The 19287-nt window shown below is 37.3% G+C and overlaps 2 protein-coding genes across 2 annotated transcripts; one reads left to right on the top strand and one right to left on the bottom strand.

Annotated features, from left to right (window-relative positions):
• The first annotated feature begins 9471 nt into the window (after window positions 1–9471).
• On the top strand, window positions 9472–11297 carry LOC104216906 (LIM domain-containing protein WLIM1-like). The gene is made up of 5 exons (XM_009767041.2): window positions 9472–9865; window positions 10311–10407; window positions 10482–10525; window positions 10623–10712; window positions 10822–11297. The coding sequence occupies exons 1-5, from the start codon at window positions 9731–9733 to the stop codon at window positions 11035–11037; spliced, it is 582 nt and encodes a 193-aa protein (XP_009765343.1). The 5' UTR covers window positions 9472–9730; the 3' UTR covers window positions 11038–11297.
• Window positions 11298–12245: 948 nt separating this feature from the next.
• Window positions 12246–15183, bottom strand: LOC104216907 (F-box protein At3g12350). Its single transcript, XM_009767042.2, has 2 exons — window positions 14069–15183; window positions 12246–12884 (listed from the first exon to the last, which is right to left on the bottom strand). The coding sequence occupies exons 1-2, from the start codon at window positions 14978–14980 to the stop codon at window positions 12411–12413; spliced, it is 1386 nt and encodes a 461-aa protein (XP_009765344.1). The 5' UTR covers window positions 14981–15183; the 3' UTR covers window positions 12246–12410.
• Between the last annotated feature and the right edge of the window lie 4104 nt (window positions 15184–19287).

Raw genomic sequence — 19287 nt, 5'->3', positions numbered from 1 at the left:
CTTGGGACACCCTAAATCTCCCAAGTGGCGACTCTAAAAAATAAGCGAACAAATCCCGTTCGATTGTCCTTTAATTGGAAAAACTCCCTCTGCGCTCCTGCGGGCGCATGCCAAAAGGAGGTGTGACAATTTTGTCTACAACAAAACATGGTTTATCAATAATATCACTTTGTATCAAGAACATTTTTGTGTTTTTGTTGTTCCTAGTTTTAGCCCTTGTTTGATGCTCTATAGCTCAGTAGAGGGAAAGTTCAGCTACAAAGCATAGAGAGATGCGAAAGAGAGTTCTAATAATTTTTTTTCTTTCTATACAGGTCAACTAGTGTTCCATCTTTTCCTTGCTTGAATAAAATAAATAGAACCTTTTTTCGGCCGTAGCAAGCACTTCGTTTTTCGCTTTCGAATACTGAAGAGCAAGAGCAATATAGATAACTTAAAGGGAAGATTTAAGGTGGGTCTTATCCTACCTTAATATCCCAATATCCACTTTTTTTTGTCATTTCAATAAACATCTAAGATTACTTGGCTGTAGAAGTTGATCTCGTGCCATTTTTGCTATTAGAATACTCTATGTACACTGAAGGGTAAAATTTTGGTAAACATTAGGATCGATAGAACAATGGATCCGTCCATGAGTCAGATAGGTCTTGTAATAATAGTATTTCTAAGGGACATCGACTTCTCAACGTTTTTGGAATTCTGTCTTTCTCCATTAAAACTAAGAATGTGGCGCTGGGGATTATAACATATTATAACATCTAAAGGAAATATTGTGAAAATGCTCAAAATTGATGTTTATGAACAATGTTTCACCGAGTGAGAAGGTCTACCTTCTCACTACTTTCTTCCTCAATATTTCCATAGCAGCAATGGACAACCCCCCACCCTCCAATCAACAATCCTCTCAAATCCCTCCTAAACCTCCGGATATCCTTCATAGGAATGAAGGTATTAATCCACCTACATCAACATCGTATCGGGAAAATCAACAGGCTAATGAAGGAAATAATTCTTCAACGACTACACTAGCAAAAATAACCCAGCACCACAACTCATCATATAGAGAGATTTTCCTTTTGGACTCGATCAATATTCAGGTTTCTCCACTACCTCTAGATCCAATTATTACTCAAGACACCCCTATGCAACTAGACTGATAATTTCAAAATTTGCCTAGCCATAATATTTGCTCCCAAGCAATCCAAGATCCTAATGATAACCTACAAGTCTCAGTCACAGTAGACGACCTCCATAGGATTTACCAACCATGGAGGTATTCTTTTATTATTAAACTTATGGAAAAACGTATCCTATACCAATATCTAAAGAGAAAACTACATCAGTGCTGGAAACCAAATGAAAACTTCACTCTTATGGACCTAGGGGCTGATTACTTCATAGTAAAATAAAACAAGAAGGAAAATATTTCCAGGGCTCTCAGTAATGGACCATGGTTTATTAATGGTTACCACTTATTAGTCCAAAAATGGGAGCCACAATTTGTAGCCAGTGAGGCAAAACAATTAAAATCAGTAGTTTGGGTTCGTCTTCCCCAACTTCCTACTGAATTTTATGATTCTACCATTTTACAAAAAATTGGTAATACCATTGGCAGATTACTTAGGATTGATGTTTGCACTTCCTCTACTCTAAAAGGTAGGTATGCTCGTCTATGTGTTGAAGTATCCATGAAAAAGCCGGTTAAGCCTTTTATTTACGTTGGAAGTTATAAGCAACACATACGTTATGAGGGTGAAAACTTTTTATGCACCAATTGTGGTAAATTAGGCCACAACCAATTCAAATGTTCAGTGCCTTTATCACCTCCCAATACTAGTGAGCGACAAGGAAGTCCAGCAGTTATGCCAAAACAAGACACTCCAAGTGATTGAGTGACTGTCACCTTTAACAAGAGCACAATATGGTACATGATTATGCTATTTCGTGGAAATATGTTACACCCCGTAAGTTTAATAACCTTGATACCGTTATATATATATATATATATATATATATATATATATATATATATATATATATATATATATATATATATATTTGATACGGTATTTTGAGTGAAATATTTTTGTAAAAAAAATGGTTTGAAAAATATGATATTATATAGTTTTAATATTACTACTTTCGAATATGTTTTAAATTATACACATAATATGAGAAAAGTTTATGAAAGAAGCCTACTGGAGTTAAGCAAATCCCCACTGCTAAGGCAACCAACCTAGGTACACGTCCAAAACTCAATGACACTGACACAGGCACGTCTTCTAATTCCCAAAAGTTTAATTTTTCTAAATTTAAATATATGGGAAACAATCTCTCCAATACACCGGCTACTGACTCAAAAGTTAGACAATACACGAACAAAAACTCTATCACTAATATCATTTCCTCCAAAGTTGGCCAAAATTCTAATAATATTTTTGAGATTCTTCAAAGTAAGGATGAAAAGCCCATGGTTTTCGAAAATAGTTTAGCAAAAAATCTGCCCATAATCCCAAATGCCCAATGCATGCAAAGCAGAAAAGACAAACTCCTACATGTGTCCAATACCAACGACATCTTGGAACCAACACCCAAATCATTAGAAGAAGCTTCCACTAAAAACAAAACTTGTAATTACTTGGCTATCTCTAAACTAAAGGAAATAACTAATCCTAAATCGGATATTACCACTACCCCTGCCTCATAAACATTACACATGGACATGCATGAAAAGGAGGATGACCAAATGGCACATTACTCAGAGCACCTGACAATAACAAAATCCACCAAAAAATTTATATATTCTCACACGCCAAGCCAATTAACTCCCATGCAGCCAAAGAAATTTATAGAAATCAAGAACCCTAGGAAAGCTACCAATCTTATTACCAATATTAACCAAATATATAACCCACAAAAAGAGAATGCCAAGACTCCCACTCACATCCAAGAGAAGGTTTCGACTAGTTCACATACCAAACCAACACAGAATTCCTCCGATGGCCAACCTTCCACCCATGCCACCACAACTACAAAATCAACCACTATTTTTCACATCCCCTCCCTCAATCTCAAAATTACCAACCAACCTCTTGACTAGAAGCAGGCATTTTAGGCCACGCAATAACCTTCAATATCCAAATCAATGGCCAAGAGATAGTAATAATAATCCAGAATACCCGTTATCTAACCCAACTAATATCGAAAGGAATGCACATAGCAGTGAACAACTACACCAATCAAGCACAGATCAACAATATCCTACACCCTTTAGCCCCACACATGAATCCCACACTAATCCAGGCCATGCAGGAGCAGTGGAATCTTCCACAAACCCCCAACCAATTCATCAATCTTCCAATGAACCTACCATTCTTCCCATCGGAGGAAAGCATGGCAATCAATCCGATCTTCATGCCATGGAGTCACCATGCAGTCCAGGAACCCAACAATCCACCAAACATGGCCCCAGTAAATCTGGTACCCAACATCCAAGTCAATGCACTAGGACAAAATCCACCACAACATCCAGTCGAGGAAGAAGAAGAACATCTTCTACAAGGTACTCAACCGAGTGTGGAATTTTCAAGCCTAAATGAGGTAAAAATACTACTTTTTCCAGAATTATGGAACAATAAATACATATTCAGCTGCCCCAGCACCATGCACAAGTTCTAAATGCATGTTCGACCACTGCAAGATCCCACAGTAGGAAAACAGACAATAATCCTAGTTCCATCAAGAAGGAGGAGCCACAACACAGTGGAGAGGGAGTCCACTGTCAACCAACCACAAGCATCTCAAATGAATAGAGCCACTACTATAATATTTTGGAACGTTAGAGGTTCCAATAATGATGACTTCCGTCGTAATTTTAGGGAATTAATCGACACTCACAAACCCTGTATGGTAGCCCTTCTTGAGAATAGGATGTTGTTGCATGCCCCCCTTCTAAACGAATTTAACTTCTCTGATTTCATAGAGGTTCTTGCGGAGGGCCAGTCAGGAGACATGGCCATCCTCTATAGCCACAATGTGGTGACAGTGGAACATTTCACAAAAAATGGTCAAGAAATTTATGCTCTTTTAGAGGTATGCCCTTTTAACTTTAAATGACTTTTTTCAGCTATATATGCTAGTATAAAAGTACACCTTAGAGATATTATGTGGGATAACCTTAGAACTCTTTCACGAAATTATAAGAGACCTTGGATGTTAGGGGGTGACTTGAATGACATTATTAGCAGTAATAAAAAAATAGGTGGTAGACCACTGAAAACATCTAGGGCTTCAAACTATGGGAAAATATTGACTATTGTAATCTCATCGACCTTGGTTTCAAGGGTAGCAAATTCACGTGGTCTAACCATATGAAAAAGAAAGGGTTAATTATGGAAAGATTAGATCGTGTTTTAGCTAATAATGATTGGTTAAATTTATTTTTAAATGTTACCATTACTCATCTCCCAAAAACCTACTCGGATCATAAACCAATTCTAGTAAAGTTAAATAATATCAATCACCACTGTGGGAAAAAATTTTGTCTTGAGAATATTTGGTGCACTCATCCAAGTTTTGGTAACATTGTTGCGAACCAATGAGAAATAAAGACTTAATGGAAGCTACCAAATCCTTCACTGACTATTAAAGTATGGGGTAAGGAACACTTTGGCAATATTCTTAGGGGAAAAAAATACTCCTGGCCAGATTAAATGGTATCCAAAAATCCCTTAATTATAATCATAGCTTCTTTCTTCAAGAATTAGAAGAAAATCTTCTCAGAAACTATAATAACATCCTTAAGCTTGAAGAAGAGTATTGGAAATTAAGGTCCAGAATAAATTGGCTTAACGAGGGAGATTCTAACACTAGATTTTTTTCAAATCAGTGCCTCTAATAGGAAGAGACAAAACCACATTAGCTTCTTTAGAAACAGTGAAGGTGCATGGCTAGATAATCACCAAGATATCCTTAGTCATACCCTTGAACACTTTATCTCTCTATTTATTACTAGTCATACTTATACAATTTGGACTCACATGTTACATAATCCAACTAGTTTTCATAATATTGACCGTACAACATTAGATAAACCCTTAGTTGATTGTGAAATTAATACAGTTATTTTTTACTTTAAGCCTTTTAAATCTCCGGGCCCTGATGGATTACATCCCTTTTTTTATCAAAAATATTGGAAAATTATCGGAAACTCTATTAGGACTTTCTATCACAAAATTTTTAGTGAACATGCAATCCCTCCAGAAATCAATACTACCTATCTCTGCCTAATTCCAAAATTTTCTAATGCAAACAACCTCAATAATTTTAGGCCAATTAGTCTATGCAATACTATCTACAAGATTATCACAAAAATAATTACAAATAGGCTAAAGCCAATGCTTACTACTCTCATAAGCCCTACTCAATCTAGTTTCATCAAAAATAGACGTGCCAGTGATAATGCCATTATTATCCAAGAAATCATTCATCAATTTAAAAAAACAAAAGAAAATACTGCCAAAATGCTGGTAAAAATAGACCTTGAAAAAACATTTGATAAGTTAGAATGATCTTTCATATACAAGACCCTTTTATTCTTTAAAATCCCTCCAAAATTGTCCAAACTAATTATGTCCTGTATATCTACATCATCCACATCCATTCTACTCAATGGAATTAAAACCAAGTTTTTTCACCCATGTAGGGGTATCAGGCAAGGTCATCCAATGTCCCCCTATATATTTATTCTATGCATAGAAATGTTATCAAATTACGTAAACCATATAGTGGATATTAGGCATGAGATCCTGTTATGATGGGCAGTGATAGTCCTCCTCTATCCCATCTTTTCTTCATAGATGACTTGGTTTTAATTGGAAAAGTCAACAACAAAACCACCTCATCCATTAAGTTTTCCCTTAAGCACTTTTGCGAACTTTCCAGGCAAACTATAAACTTCACTAAATCCAGAATTATATTCTCAAAGAATTGTAGCAAAATAACTAGCTCAAATATCTTACATTCCCTTGGGATAAAGGAATACAATTCTTTTGGTAAATACCTAGGTTTCTCTATTATTAAAATAATCTCAATCACAAAGATTACCAGTTCATCATCAACACTATGCGAGGTAAGTTTTCTGGGTGAAAATGTGATAAACTAAACCTGGCTGGTAGAAGTATTTTAATTACATTAACTCTCTCCAGTCTACCAGCATACTACATGCAATACACATTGCTTCCCCCTAAAACTCTTAAGAAAATTGACCAAATTCAAAGAAATTTTCTTTGGGGCACAATTGATCATAAAAGGAAACTTCACCTAGTTAATTGGGATCTGGTTACTAGAACTAAAGAGGATGGAGGATTAGGGTTAAGAAAAGCTAGTTCTAAAAACCTAACCTTATTAGCAAGTCTAGCCTGGAGATTAGCTAACAACACCACCAATTTATGGGCAATTACCCTTCTTAGAAATTACTCTCATAAGCCTAGTGAAAAGGGCTCCTTCATTTGAAAAAAATATCATTAACGGATGAAAAATATGCCAAAAGGGAATGACTTGGTCCATCCACAATTCCTCCTCTCTTAATATGTAGGAAAATAGATGGATCCCCAACTCAAACACCCTTAGAAGCTATGTCATTGGTTCCCTAACCAAAGAGGAAGACTCCTTTAGGATATGCAATGTTAGATCCGAAAATAGGTGGAACTTGGAAAAAATTATCTTTATAATCCCCGAGGAAATAACTGCAAATATTCTTTTAACATTCATCCCTAGTGATAACAATAAGGATTCCATATCTTGGGACATCAATGCTAATGGGATTTTCATGACTAACTCTTGCTATGTACTAGTTGAAGGTAGTAGTCATCTTAAGATAAACTGCAAAATGGGTATGGAATTTGCATTGCCCAAACAAAATTAAGTATTTCTTATGGCTTTGTAACCTCAATAGACTACCGTGCAGACAATATCTATCCCAAATAGGCTTGAACATAGATGAAAAGTGTACAATTTGTTGTAAAGAAACTGAATCTCTTATGCACATCTTCCTCACCTGCCCTCAAGTCCATACTCTATGGCATAAACTATGCATTAATATTAGTAAGTTCCAACCAAAGTGCCACAACTGGCTCCAATCTCTTACGTTGGAAGATCCGCAAATTCCAAGCAAAAATCTAACTTGGTATACTTTGTTCCCCTTTGTAATTTGGAATATCTGGTACAAGGAATAATAACAATATAAACAACACTACTATCCCTTACTAAGATCATTAACCAATCCATCGAATATATTCTTCTAACGGATAGAGAATCCAATTGGGATAGGAAAATCAACCTAACAATCAATTGGATTAAACCTCATTCAGGTTGGTATAAGCTTAATATAGATAGTGCTTTTAAAAGGGAAAATGGTACTGGAGGCATAGGAGGGGTAATAAGGAATCGGCATGGTGACTGGTTAATAGAGTTCGCTTCAAAAATCTTCACTAAGAATCCAATCCATGCAGAGCTAATGACGCTCTAACAAGGGCTCTGTATAGCAAACAACAGGAAGCTATTTCCTTTGGAAATTAAGACTAATGCTACACAGATAATTCCCTTTATCAACGAAGGTTGCAAAACTTACGAATCTATTATTAATTCATGCAGGTTGCTTTTGGTACAATTGGGCACGATGAAAATGCATCACATCTCAGGCAAGGGAATGAAGTAGTCCATACCCTAGCAAAGCATGCAACAACCAACTTAGTATTAAATAAATTAGAATTTTGGTTGTTTCACCGCCTTTTGTTCTGGTTATGATGGTGGCAGACAAAGGTGGTGAGGGTGTTGTTAAAACAATTTCCTTTAACTGTTGTAGAATTCTTGCTACTCTAATTAATCATCATGCCATGCATGGATTACCATCCATCAATGATCCCATGATCATAAGTTTTGGTTTAATAGAATAAATATCTTTTCCTTAAAAAAAAAAAGAGAACAATGTTTCACCGATGGATAACCCTAATGGCCACACGACAAATGTCATTGTTATATGTTTCGGTGATTACATTCACATATACTAGTATGATATTATCTTCTGTCAACGTTATTTGTCTTTTATAATTTTTGCACACTTATAGCGCTTATATCCCTCTTAAAATATTTGTTTAAATATACTACCGTTTATCTCTTTCTTAAATTTTCTCCAAATTAACTAACACTTCACTAACTGAATAAATAACACAAAGTTGGACAATTGTTTTATAACGGATAAGATCTATATTCTACTGTTAAGGGATGTGATGATTGAGATTCTCTACTGATAATCAGAGGTCTAGGGCGAATCCTAGGAACAAAGAACTTCTTGATAGAGAACTCTTACTCCTGTAGCATGCATACTTGGTATGATACAAATTAGTCGGACAAATGAACATCAAATATTTAATGGTTAAATAAGAAAGAGAATATTCTTATCTCAAAAACTATGACGAATAACAGGTGAAATATCAAACTCCCATATCTCAAATCTTTACAGCTATTACTTCCTCTCTACTCTCCTTCTGAAAAAGAAAAGAGTGCTGGCATTGACAGATCAATAATATGATTATGCCATGTGCCTCCCTGATATTGGAAATTGAATTTGCAAAATCATGTCTAGCACAACTGTGTATATAAAATGGTCCAACATAACTTTCTTTTAGGTTGTTGATAAGAATATGGTCCACCAAATAATTCAAAAAATAAAATAAAATGAGAAGACTTGGTAATATAACAGTGCATAATTGCAATGACAGCAGATTGATAATTCATGAGAGTGTATTATGAGGATTCATATGGCAACTAAAAAAGCTCACATTCTACCAAACTGGGCTCCAACAACCATGTGAACTTTGATGTCTATGCAAGGAACAATCACTTCTTTCATTCATTTATTTTTACTGATTTTTTTTCATAACCAATTATTTGCTTTTATCAATGAAGGTTTTTCCTAAGATAAATATATTTCTAAATCATAGGAAATTAACACAAATAGTCGCCCATCTAATTTTTTAAATTAAAAAATAGCCGGCGGATATATAATATATGTATAATTCATGTATAGTATGTGTATAATCGATATATAATCTATGTATACCGGCTAGAAAAAATAAATAGTGAATCTAGCCGGCTATTTGTGTAACATATAGTTAATATATAATTTATGTATACCGGATAGAAAAGGTAAATAGTGAATTTGGTCGGCCAGATTCAATGCTTATTTTTTCTAGCCGGTATATATAGATATTATACATTGATTAAATTATATATATGTTATATATTCACCGGTTATTTTTAGTTTAAGAGATTAGATAGACAACTATTTAGGTTAATTCTTATTTTCTTTTAGCCTCAACTTTCTTCCTTCTTGTATATTCAAAAAAGAATATAATTACAGATAAGAAGCTCTAAAAAATGAGAAAAATAATGGAGAAAAAGAAAAGGAAAAAGTCTGCAGAGGTGTTAGGTGCTGTATACTGGGGGGCCAAATGATAAAATGTCTATTTCTCTAATTAGTTAAATTGCTGTTCTCAGCCTCATCATCATATTTTCTCTGGCTTCTCATCCTTATCTTAACACCATTCTCTCTAGTGTCTTTCTCCAAAAACCAAAAACCAAAAACCTAGTGTACCCTCTTGCTGCAGAAAATCAAGAAAGAGCTACAAAGACTATTTTTGTTTTCTGTAAAGCTTGCTCATATATAGCCATGGCATTTGCAGGAACCACACAGAAGTGCATGGCATGTGACAAAACTGTTTATCTGGTTGACAAATTAACTGCAGATAACAGAATTTATCACAAAGCTTGTTTCAGATGCCATCACTGCAAGGGCACTCTCAAGGTAGAATTCCTAATATTTTTTCCTTTCCATTAAAATCTTTTCCAAGCTTGGAACAAAAAAGGACTACAGTTTTCTCATGTAAATCTTACTTATGGATTTTATGTAAGATCTTTTTTGTTCAGCTTAAAGTATTTTTCTTCTTTTCCTCCCTATTCCATACAAAGGTTTTGCAAGATCTAACTCCAATGTTCATCTTCAATTTGGAAGGTGAAATTCAGCAATTATTTCATGCAAATATTAATATGATATAGCCATGCAACTCTCTGTAAAATGGTCTTATGTGACTTGTTCAGGGTCAAATGAAGTAGTAGATATATTTGAGTTTTTTAATTCAATAATACCAACTTATGTGAGTCATATCTACTTTGGAGATGCTATTGTTCAAAGTATTAGAGCTTAATGAGCTACTACTAATTACTGTTCTTCAACTATATTCCATTGGCAGCTTGGCAACTACAATTCTTTTGAGGGAGTTCTATACTGTAGACCACACTTTGATCAGCTCTTCAAACAAACTGGCAGTTTGGATAAAAGCTTTGAAGGTAGAGGATAACATGGATAATTCCAAATAACATTTGCAAAACAGAAATTTTATTGACTATTCAAAATATTACAGGTACACCAAAAATTGTGAAACCGCATAAACCCATTGACAGTGAGGTAATTGACAAGTTGATTGTTTGAAACAGAAACCACAAGTATCTGACACAGAATATTATACTTCACTTACTAAATGCAATTTCCATCTTTGGAACAGAAACCACAGGTAGCTAAAGTGACAAGCATGTTTGGTGGAACAAGAGAGAAATGTTTTGGCTGCAAGAAAACTGTCTACCCAACAGAAAAGGTAACATCACCAATTAGCAATCTTTTTGTTACATAAACCAAAAGTTCACAGTCTAGCACTGTTTTTTATGCTAATGTTGTGTAACACATATTAATGATTGTGGGAATAGGTATCAGTTAATGGTACGCCATACCACAAGAGCTGCTTCAAATGTAGCCATGGGGGCTGTGTAATTAGCCCTTCTAACTATATCGCACATGAGGGGCGCCTCTACTGTAAACATCACCATATTCAACTTATCAAGGAGAAAGGCAACTTAAGCAAGCTTGAGGGTGACCATGAGACGAATTCCGCGACAACAACAGAAGTTACTGCAGAGTCATAAACAGCGACCGACTTGATTCCTCCTCAGCTTTCCGCAATCATGTCTTACCTATCTTGCTTTATTCAAGGATCTAATGCCTTCAGAAGCTTCTATGAATGCACTTCCTTCTTCACCGCAGCCTATGTTTTCTCTCATCTACTTCCATTAATTTGATGCTGAACTATATATTGTCTACTTCTGTGTGTAGATTTTTGACCTTTGTTTCTTGTGCTTCACTTGTATTGTGTGAATGTTGAATATAGCACGGTTTTGCTGTCCCAGTGCCATGCAAATCTTTGCAACACACTCCTTCGACCTCAAATTATGGAATTCTTTGTATCTCACAGGATCCAAATGCTGGAAGGTGATTCTTCTCCAATTCGATTGCTCTTATAGAGATCCTTTTGAGGAAATCTAGTATTAAGTTCCTATTATCAGGGCAAAAAGAGACTACATAAAAAGCATAGACTTTTAAAACTGTCATTTCTCCATTGCCAGTTTTTCAAGGCTAGAGTGGTCTACCTGCTAGTAAAACAGAACAAACAGTTATTAACTGAAAAATAAACTGAACAATAAAAAAATAAAAAATTTCAACAACCTTACCAAGTTTATCCATTAACGTTGTATTTTGCACCCTGCTTGTAGAATCATTCTGTCACCCCCACTTTCATCCTTTCCCCTACCTGAGAACTTTATGGATAGCTATACATTATACCATTAGCACTCTGGACACTTGACAGACAGGAAAAGCAAAATTATTTGGTAAAAGAAAAGGCAAAAAAATTGGAACAAGAGGCTAAAATGAAACTTCAGATATATATAGAAACATAAACACAAGTTTTGTGAAGAATCAGAAACTCCTCAGTATACAAAATTTAAAAGCAACAGTAATCAGCAGGATGTTTTAAATTTCACAAAACTCACCAGCCATTCAACTCCGAAAGTCCTTGGAGATCTATGAATATTTGGTGAGAGTCATGGGACAGAAGGTGCCAGTAGCTAACCACAAATTACAATCAACACCGTGGGAGAGGGAATAGAGATATAAAATGCCACACGCACAATGAAAACTTTAAATGCTGATGAATGAGTATGTCAAAGCTTCTACATGATAGATGAAGTAATCAGCTAAGCATCTTTACACCCTTGACATGCGAAAATGAAACTGAAAGAATTCAAAAGGGAAAGCATGAAGAGTAGGAAAAGAGTTAAATCCATTCACAGAAAAGGAAGCTTGAAAATACCTAGTTTACATTGAAATCAATATTTTATTGTCACGAAATGTTACAACAAAGCCAGAATCTTACCAGCATCAAGAACCAACTAATATGTACAAAGAATATAAATTAGAAATTTCCTTCTGCATGTTTGTCTGACTAATTTATGCAGCAAGATCAATCACTAGAAATATCTGCTGTGTCAAATATCTGACCATTTTGAGCAATATGCCTCAAGTCTATAATGTAATTGTCTCGCAGAAACCCGTATCCAAATGTCCCATTTTCATACTGCCAAATCCTTCCCTCCGCCTGCCTAGGATTTACAGTGCTTCCTGCCAAATCAGGAATAACCAAGTCGTAGCTTGAGTTCATGCAAAGCATGCGCAAAACAACTCCCTTATCAGAACTAGGCAGAATCTCACATGGGTCACCAGCTTCAGCAAGGGGCTGAATATGTATGCGACTCTCATATATGTTTTCTTCTTCTGAAGATAAAGGCGACTCAATGAATGTGGTATTTGAAGTCCAAAATACTGGGGCATAGGCAGAGAAAGGTTTACATAATTCCACAACCCTTCTGCAAGTGATACCACCAACATCATCATATGAGACAAGGAAGAAATCCAAAGTCATGTCATCACAGAATCCCTGCAGTGAAAAGTAAAACCAAAACATCAGATAAGCAGTCTTTTGGCAGTTAAGCATGGCCAGATGCTACCATTCAGCAAGAGGGAAGTACACCGAATATACAAACTGGCAAACCAAATACTCTGAGATTCATGCAGTTCATCATAAGTCAATGGATGTTACCAATGAGGATGACCGGATGATGTAATAGCATACACTATAAATAAACTAGCGCCCAACGAAAAGTTAGATTAAGACTCATCGAGCATGACTGCTGAAGGAATCTTACAGATCCATAGAAAAATTAATATATTGAAGTTAAACCTTGATTTGAAAGAATTAGTAAAACCTATATCTTCATGGTAAGGACACGAAGGGATACAGCAGAAACACCTACAGCTGTAAAATTCCTCTGTGCAAACAGTAGGACACTTAAGCCTTCAAGCAAAACCAGCATTTAATTCAAATGTACAAGTCCGGATATACGTATTGGTTGGGAAATTATTACTTAAATCACTTGGGATTTCGAAAGCAGAAGTTACCCTTCAGGTTTCAGTACGGGGTACCTGGATTGCTTATGGTAAAGGGCATCATTAGTAACACAGTCAAATGGTTCTTCTTACTGAAAGGAATAATCACCATACCTTCAGGTCATTATCCCAAAATCAGAAAACAATAAGAGTTCTGGTAAAACAAGTCAGAAATCTTAATGGTTAGTGGCATCATAATGTTGTAGAGCTAGAGCTAGTTTACCAAAGCTTAGGGGGGTTTGAAGACAGTTAGCCTAGACCGGTGACTTGGCTTTTAAACGCTAATATTCATTGTGCTTTTGGTTTTAGTGCCGTACAACCTTGCTCTTACACTTCACTGAAGATTAATACTTTATTATCAATTCGACACCAGAACAAAGACCTGAATATTACCCGGATTACAAACACAAGCAATTAAATCTTATGATAAATCAAGGCTCTACCTAGTCAATACTACAAAGTTTTCCTCTTTACTTACTTTTACTTATACTTCGTTAGCCTTTGGTTACACCTTAACCTGCTAGCTAGTTATCTCTATAAAGTTTGATGCTTTTTACTTATGCAAGTCTTTAAGAACCAACCAAAGGCCAAATCTTAATTTCGAGAAAAAACAAAACAGCTGATTAAAATCAAGTTTTGCCATAATATATAAACAGAAAGAAGCGGGAACAAGACCTTCCACAAGCCCTGCAAAGGCCTGGCTGGAGTAGGCGAACAATTCACTATTTTCACATAATGTTCAGGCTCCCACTTCTTTCTCCCTTGCCTTTCCCTCTCCCTCCTTCTCTGCCTCCTCGACGACCCATTCCCACCAGGACTTGTCTTGTTCGCAAAATACTGATAAATCTCGGACATTAACCTGTCCGGCAAGCTCCCGGGGGACCCGCATAAATCCCCGTACTCCTCTTCCCTCATGTTCCCTGAGCTTGAAACTTTCCTGAATCCTCCTCTATTCTGTGGAGAATTACAAGAATACCCAAATGCACTGCCACAATTTTCTTCCAGAACAACATGAGTTTTTCCCATGAAATTCACATTCACCTGAATCAATTCACTATCCCCAAAACCCAAATCATCTAAATTCATCACATTTTCTGATAATTCAACCCTCCCTTCAGGATCAAGATAATTGACAACTTCACCCTTAGAGTTAAAACCCATCCATAAAAATGGCGACTTTATCACTCCATAAGTACAATTTCTTGCGGGTTTGACCCTTGAACCAGCTATATAAAATGGACCCCACTCAAAAAAGATTAAAGGGGAATCAGTATCAGAATCAGCACCACTGAGGCGCCAGAAGCCAATGAGATTCTCGTACTCTAAAAGGGTATTGTAAAGAAGCTTATATGAGAATTTACCGTTATTAACCCATTTGTTAATATGGGTTTTGGATCCCCATTTGCGGTGACACATGGGAAACCAGAGTCTTGGGTCATCACGGCAAAGAGAGACGAAGCGCTTTGAAGTGCAGGCGAAATTAGAGATATCTAAAGGAGTGAGAAAAGAGAGGATACAGAGCTGCACATCTTCTGGGAAATCAGTGAATGATAAGGAAATGGTGTGAATTTCATCTGTTTTTGCCATTTTCTTCGAAATTGTCGAGATTCTTGCTTTTTGCTATGGATTGAGGGTTTGATTTAGGGTTTGAGAAAGAAGATTGGATTTGTTGAAGTAAACAGGTTTTATTGAACAGAAGATAAAAGTAGGAGAAGATTTTGACGAGGGAATGATGCTATGTGTGAAATGGAATTATTCCCTTCTGATCTGTCATTCAATGGCCGATGACTATCTTTGGATTCAGCTGGGAAACTTGCACGGAAAAATAAACAAAAAATTTACTCTATGGAGTAACGTAATTGGTAAAAAATTACCCTGGTAACTTAGATTTAACAGAGTAATGATATTAGAGCATCTTGCTTATTTCGTTTTTCAGTTTACCCACTAAGTTTAGAAGTTAGGTAATTTGATAATGATAAAAATTACTCATAAAGATAATCCAAAAATTTTCACCTGATTACTTAATTTTAAAAATATGATAATGTAAATTTAAGTAATTTGATAATCTGATTATGGCGTCTAGCTTTACCTTTTTAACTTTCTTCTTACAATTTGAGGAGATGGTGAAATTGTTGTTGTATACGGTCAAAATCGTATGCCTCCGACTTATAGGCTCGAGGGCCCGTCCTAAGTCCGAGTCCGGGCAAGATCAAGTTTGAACTCGAGGGACCAGACCCGAGTTCGAAGGCGAAGTACGATGCATATCGAGGTCGAGTGTGCTCGATCCCGAAATAGTACGGTTATGGATTTGTACCAGAACGAGTTTGATTCCTGCCACGTCCCCTAAGTCATGGCGTAAATCCCGGAATATGATTGTACGATTCCGTACTAGGCGGTTAGAGAGCTGTACCAAGAATATTCCTTACTGTAAATAGAAATATTATTTATTTAGGGTTCCCCTATTATATAAAGGGGACCACAATTATTTGTAAAATCATCTAATCATTGAACAAAGAATATATATTCTACTTTTTTGCATAGTGTCATCATAATTGTCCTTCAGCTTTATTATTCTTACTTTGCTTTTCCTACTTAATTGTTCTTACTGCCCTAAGCCACCTCGAGGTCACCAAACTCGAGGTCACTGCTGCTAAGTAACATTGGTTTGATTCACTTCTATCTTTCATTTCTACTTCATATTTCTTGATTATTAATTGTTATTGAACTAAATCACATATATTTAAAACCACTAATCAAATTTAATTGTGACTCATATTTTCGAGGTAAACAGTTTGGCGCCCACCGTGGGGCTAAAGATAATAGTGATTATTTCTTTACTGATTTTCATTACACACGTTGCTTTTACACTTTTTCTTGTCAAGATTTTTTGATTCTCAGGCTGAAACATGTCTAGCTCACAAAACGCACCCATTCGTGACAACAAAGGTCTTGGAGAAAATAGCAACGCAGGAGTCGATGTACCACCGATAAACCCAGGGGAAGTGCCAAATGTGGAACCTGTTGATGTTAGTTCACACATTGCTTTGAATGCAGATCTAGGCGCGGACCCCGAAGGAGATATACGCAGGGAAGTCCGGCTCGGTGGCCAAAGAACACAAGGAATGGAAGAAGGGGGAGTCAACCTCCAAATGATATTCGAGATGTTGCAAGCTCAGCAAATCGTCATCGCTCAGCTTCAAAGTCAGAATAAAACTCCAAACACAGCCGAACCAGTAAACTCTCGGCGTGTTGAGCCAGCGCTAGAAAGGCCCAGTAAAAGTGGCTCGGGGACTAACCCCACGATTATGAGGATGCTCGAAGAGCTTACTAAGAGGATCTAGTCCGGGAAAAAGAAAATTGAAGGCAACAATAAGAAGGTGGAAACTTACAACTCCCGTGTTGACCAAATACCGGGGGCACCTCCAGTTTTGAAAGGTTTAGACGCCAAAAAGTTCATACATAAACTATTCCCCTCCAAGTGTGGCTCCGATGCCCATTCCTAAGAAGTTTCGCATGCCTGATATACCCAAGTATAACGGGACAACCGACCCTAACGAGCATATTACTTCATACACTTGTGGGATCAAAGGAAATGACTTGAATGATGATGAGATCGAATCGGTCTTGTTGAAAAAGTTTGGAGAAACGCTGTCGAAAGGCGCTATGATTTGGTACCATAACTTAGCCCCTAACTTTATTGATTCGTTTGCTATGTTAGCAGATGCCTTTGTGAAAGCGCACGCCGGAGCCATAAAAGTGGCCACGAGAAAATTAGACGTCTTTAAGATAAAATAGAGGAATGATGAGATATTAAGGGAATTCGTATCTAGGTTCCAGATAGAACGAATGGAGTTACCACCGGTTTCGGTGACTGGGCAGTACAAGCTTTCATGCAGGGTTTGAATGAAAAGAGCTCGATTGCATCTCAACAATTAAAGCAAAACTTGATCGAATATCCAGCTGTGACATGGTCGGATGTGCACAATCGTTACCAGTCAAAAATTAGGATCGAAGATGACCAGTTGGGAGCCCCCTCGGGTTTAGTTCATCCTAACAGATTCGTAGCCAAGCTCCCGAGGGATACAGACCGGGAATCAAGATTCAACAAAGAACAATATCAACCATATGCCGATCGAAGGAACAACGACCCGAGCCGTAACGCTCCTCGGAGCGATCGGAGAAACGATCGAGGTCAAAGTTCTCGGGGACTCATGAGTAAGAGCGGGTTCGATAAACATACCGACCCCGCAGAGTCTCCCCGATTATCAGAGTACAACTTCACCATAGATGCATCAGGGATTGGCTCAGCTATTGGGAGAATCAAAGACACCAAGTGGCCCAGGCCTATACAGACCGATCCTTCTCAAAGAAACCCGACTTGATGTGCAAGTATCATGGCACATATGGTCATCGAACAGAAGATCACAGACAGCTAAGGGAAGAAGTGGATCGTTTGTTCAATGAGGGCCACCTTCGAGAATTCATAAGTGATCGGGCTAAGAATCACTTCAGGGAGAGAGATACAAAGAAAAATGAACAAGAAGAACCACAACATGTAATCCACATGATCATTGGCGGAGTCGATGTCCCTCAACGACCTGTGTTCAAGCGCACCAAAGTTTCAATCACTAGAGAAAAATGGACTCGGAGCTATGTTCCCGAGGACATCTTATCATTCTATGACGTGGAAGCAGAAGGCATATCTCAACCTCACAACGACGCCCTGGTAATCTCATCCTTTTGAATAAAATTCAAGTTAAACGTATTTTAATGGATCCAGGTAGCTCAGCAAACATAATCAGATCGAGAGTCATGGAATAACTCGGCCTACAAGATCAGATTGTACCTGCATCCCGGGTCCTGAATGGCTTCAACATGGCAAGCGAAACAACAAAGGAAGAAATTATCTTGCCAGTAAACATAGCCGGGACCATACAAGGTATGAAGTTCCATGTCATCGAGGGTCATATGAGGTATAACGCACTCCTCGGGAGATCGTGGATACACAATATGAGGGCAGTGCCTTCAACTCTTCATCAGATGATGAAGTTCCCAACAGAGGAAGGAGTAAAAACAGTCTACGGGGAGCAACATGCTACAAAGGATATGTTTGCAATCGAGGAAGTGGTGCCGACTTCAAGGACTTCGACCTCGGAGAAATCAAGCATTAAAGATAAGCAGGCGGCCAAATAGCAATCATTGCCTCCAGCCTCGATGGAGTCATAGCAACAGGTAATTGAAGACGAAGATGAGGATTTCCTTACTCCTCGAACCTTCGTCGTTCCCGAAGAATCTGATGCAACCAAATCAACTATCGAGGAGCTGGAGTAGGTCATTTTGATCGAGTGCATGCCCGAGAGAAAGGTATACCTAAGAACGGGATTAACCCCCGAACTCAGGAAAAAGCTCATTCAATTTTTTATTAATAATATGGATTGGTTGGTCCCACTTAGATATGATAGGGATTCCACCAGAAATCACCACACATCGGCTAAGCACCGATCCCAGGTTCAAATCGGTGAAGCAAAAAAAGAGGCCTCAATCCGAGGTCAAGCATGCTTTCATAAAGGACGAGGTAACCAAACTTCTTAAAATAGGGTCTATACGGGAGGTAAAATACCCCGAGTGGTTAGCCAATGTAGTTGTTGTTCCTAAAAAAGGAAACAAACTTAGAATGTGTGTAGACTATAAGGACTTGAACAAGTCATGTCCAAAAGATTCTTTTCCAATACCCAACATCGATCGTATGATCGACGCCACGACTGGCCACGAGACCCTAACTTATCTTGATGCCTACTCCGGGTACAATCAGATTCAGATGAACCCGGAGGACAAGGAAAAGGCTTCGTTTATTACTAATTTTGGAACTTATTGTTACAACGTAATGCCTTTTG

The sequence above is a fragment of the Nicotiana sylvestris genome, chromosome 4 (assembly GCF_000393655.2).
Source record: "Nicotiana sylvestris chromosome 4, ASM39365v2, whole genome shotgun sequence".
NCBI classification, from domain to species: domain Eukaryota; kingdom Viridiplantae; phylum Streptophyta; class Magnoliopsida; order Solanales; family Solanaceae; genus Nicotiana; species Nicotiana sylvestris.
Note: the sequence above shows the minus strand (reverse complement) of the source record. Positions and strands in the feature narration are given on the sequence as shown.

Bases quoted from the DNA above. Each gene is read 5' to 3' on its own strand.
- LOC104216906 (XM_009767041.2), top strand. From the start codon at position 9,731: ATGGCATTTGCAGGAACCACACAGAAGTGCATGGCATGTGACAAAACT. The intron at 9,866-10,310 runs GTAGAATTCCTA...TTCCATTGGCAG, and splicing joins ACTGCAAGGGCACTCTCAAG to CTTGGCAACTACAATTCTTT. The intron at 10,713-10,821 runs GTAACATCACCA...TTGTGGGAATAG, and splicing joins CTGTCTACCCAACAGAAAAG to GTATCAGTTAATGGTACGCC.
- LOC104216907 (XM_009767042.2), bottom strand. From the start codon at position 14,980: ATGGCAAAAACAGATGAAATTCACACCATTTCCTTATCATTCACTGAT. The intron at 12,885-14,068 runs GTCTTGTTCCCG...TTTTCACTGCAG, and splicing joins CTTTGCAGGGCTTGTGGAAG to GGATTCTGTGATGACATGAC.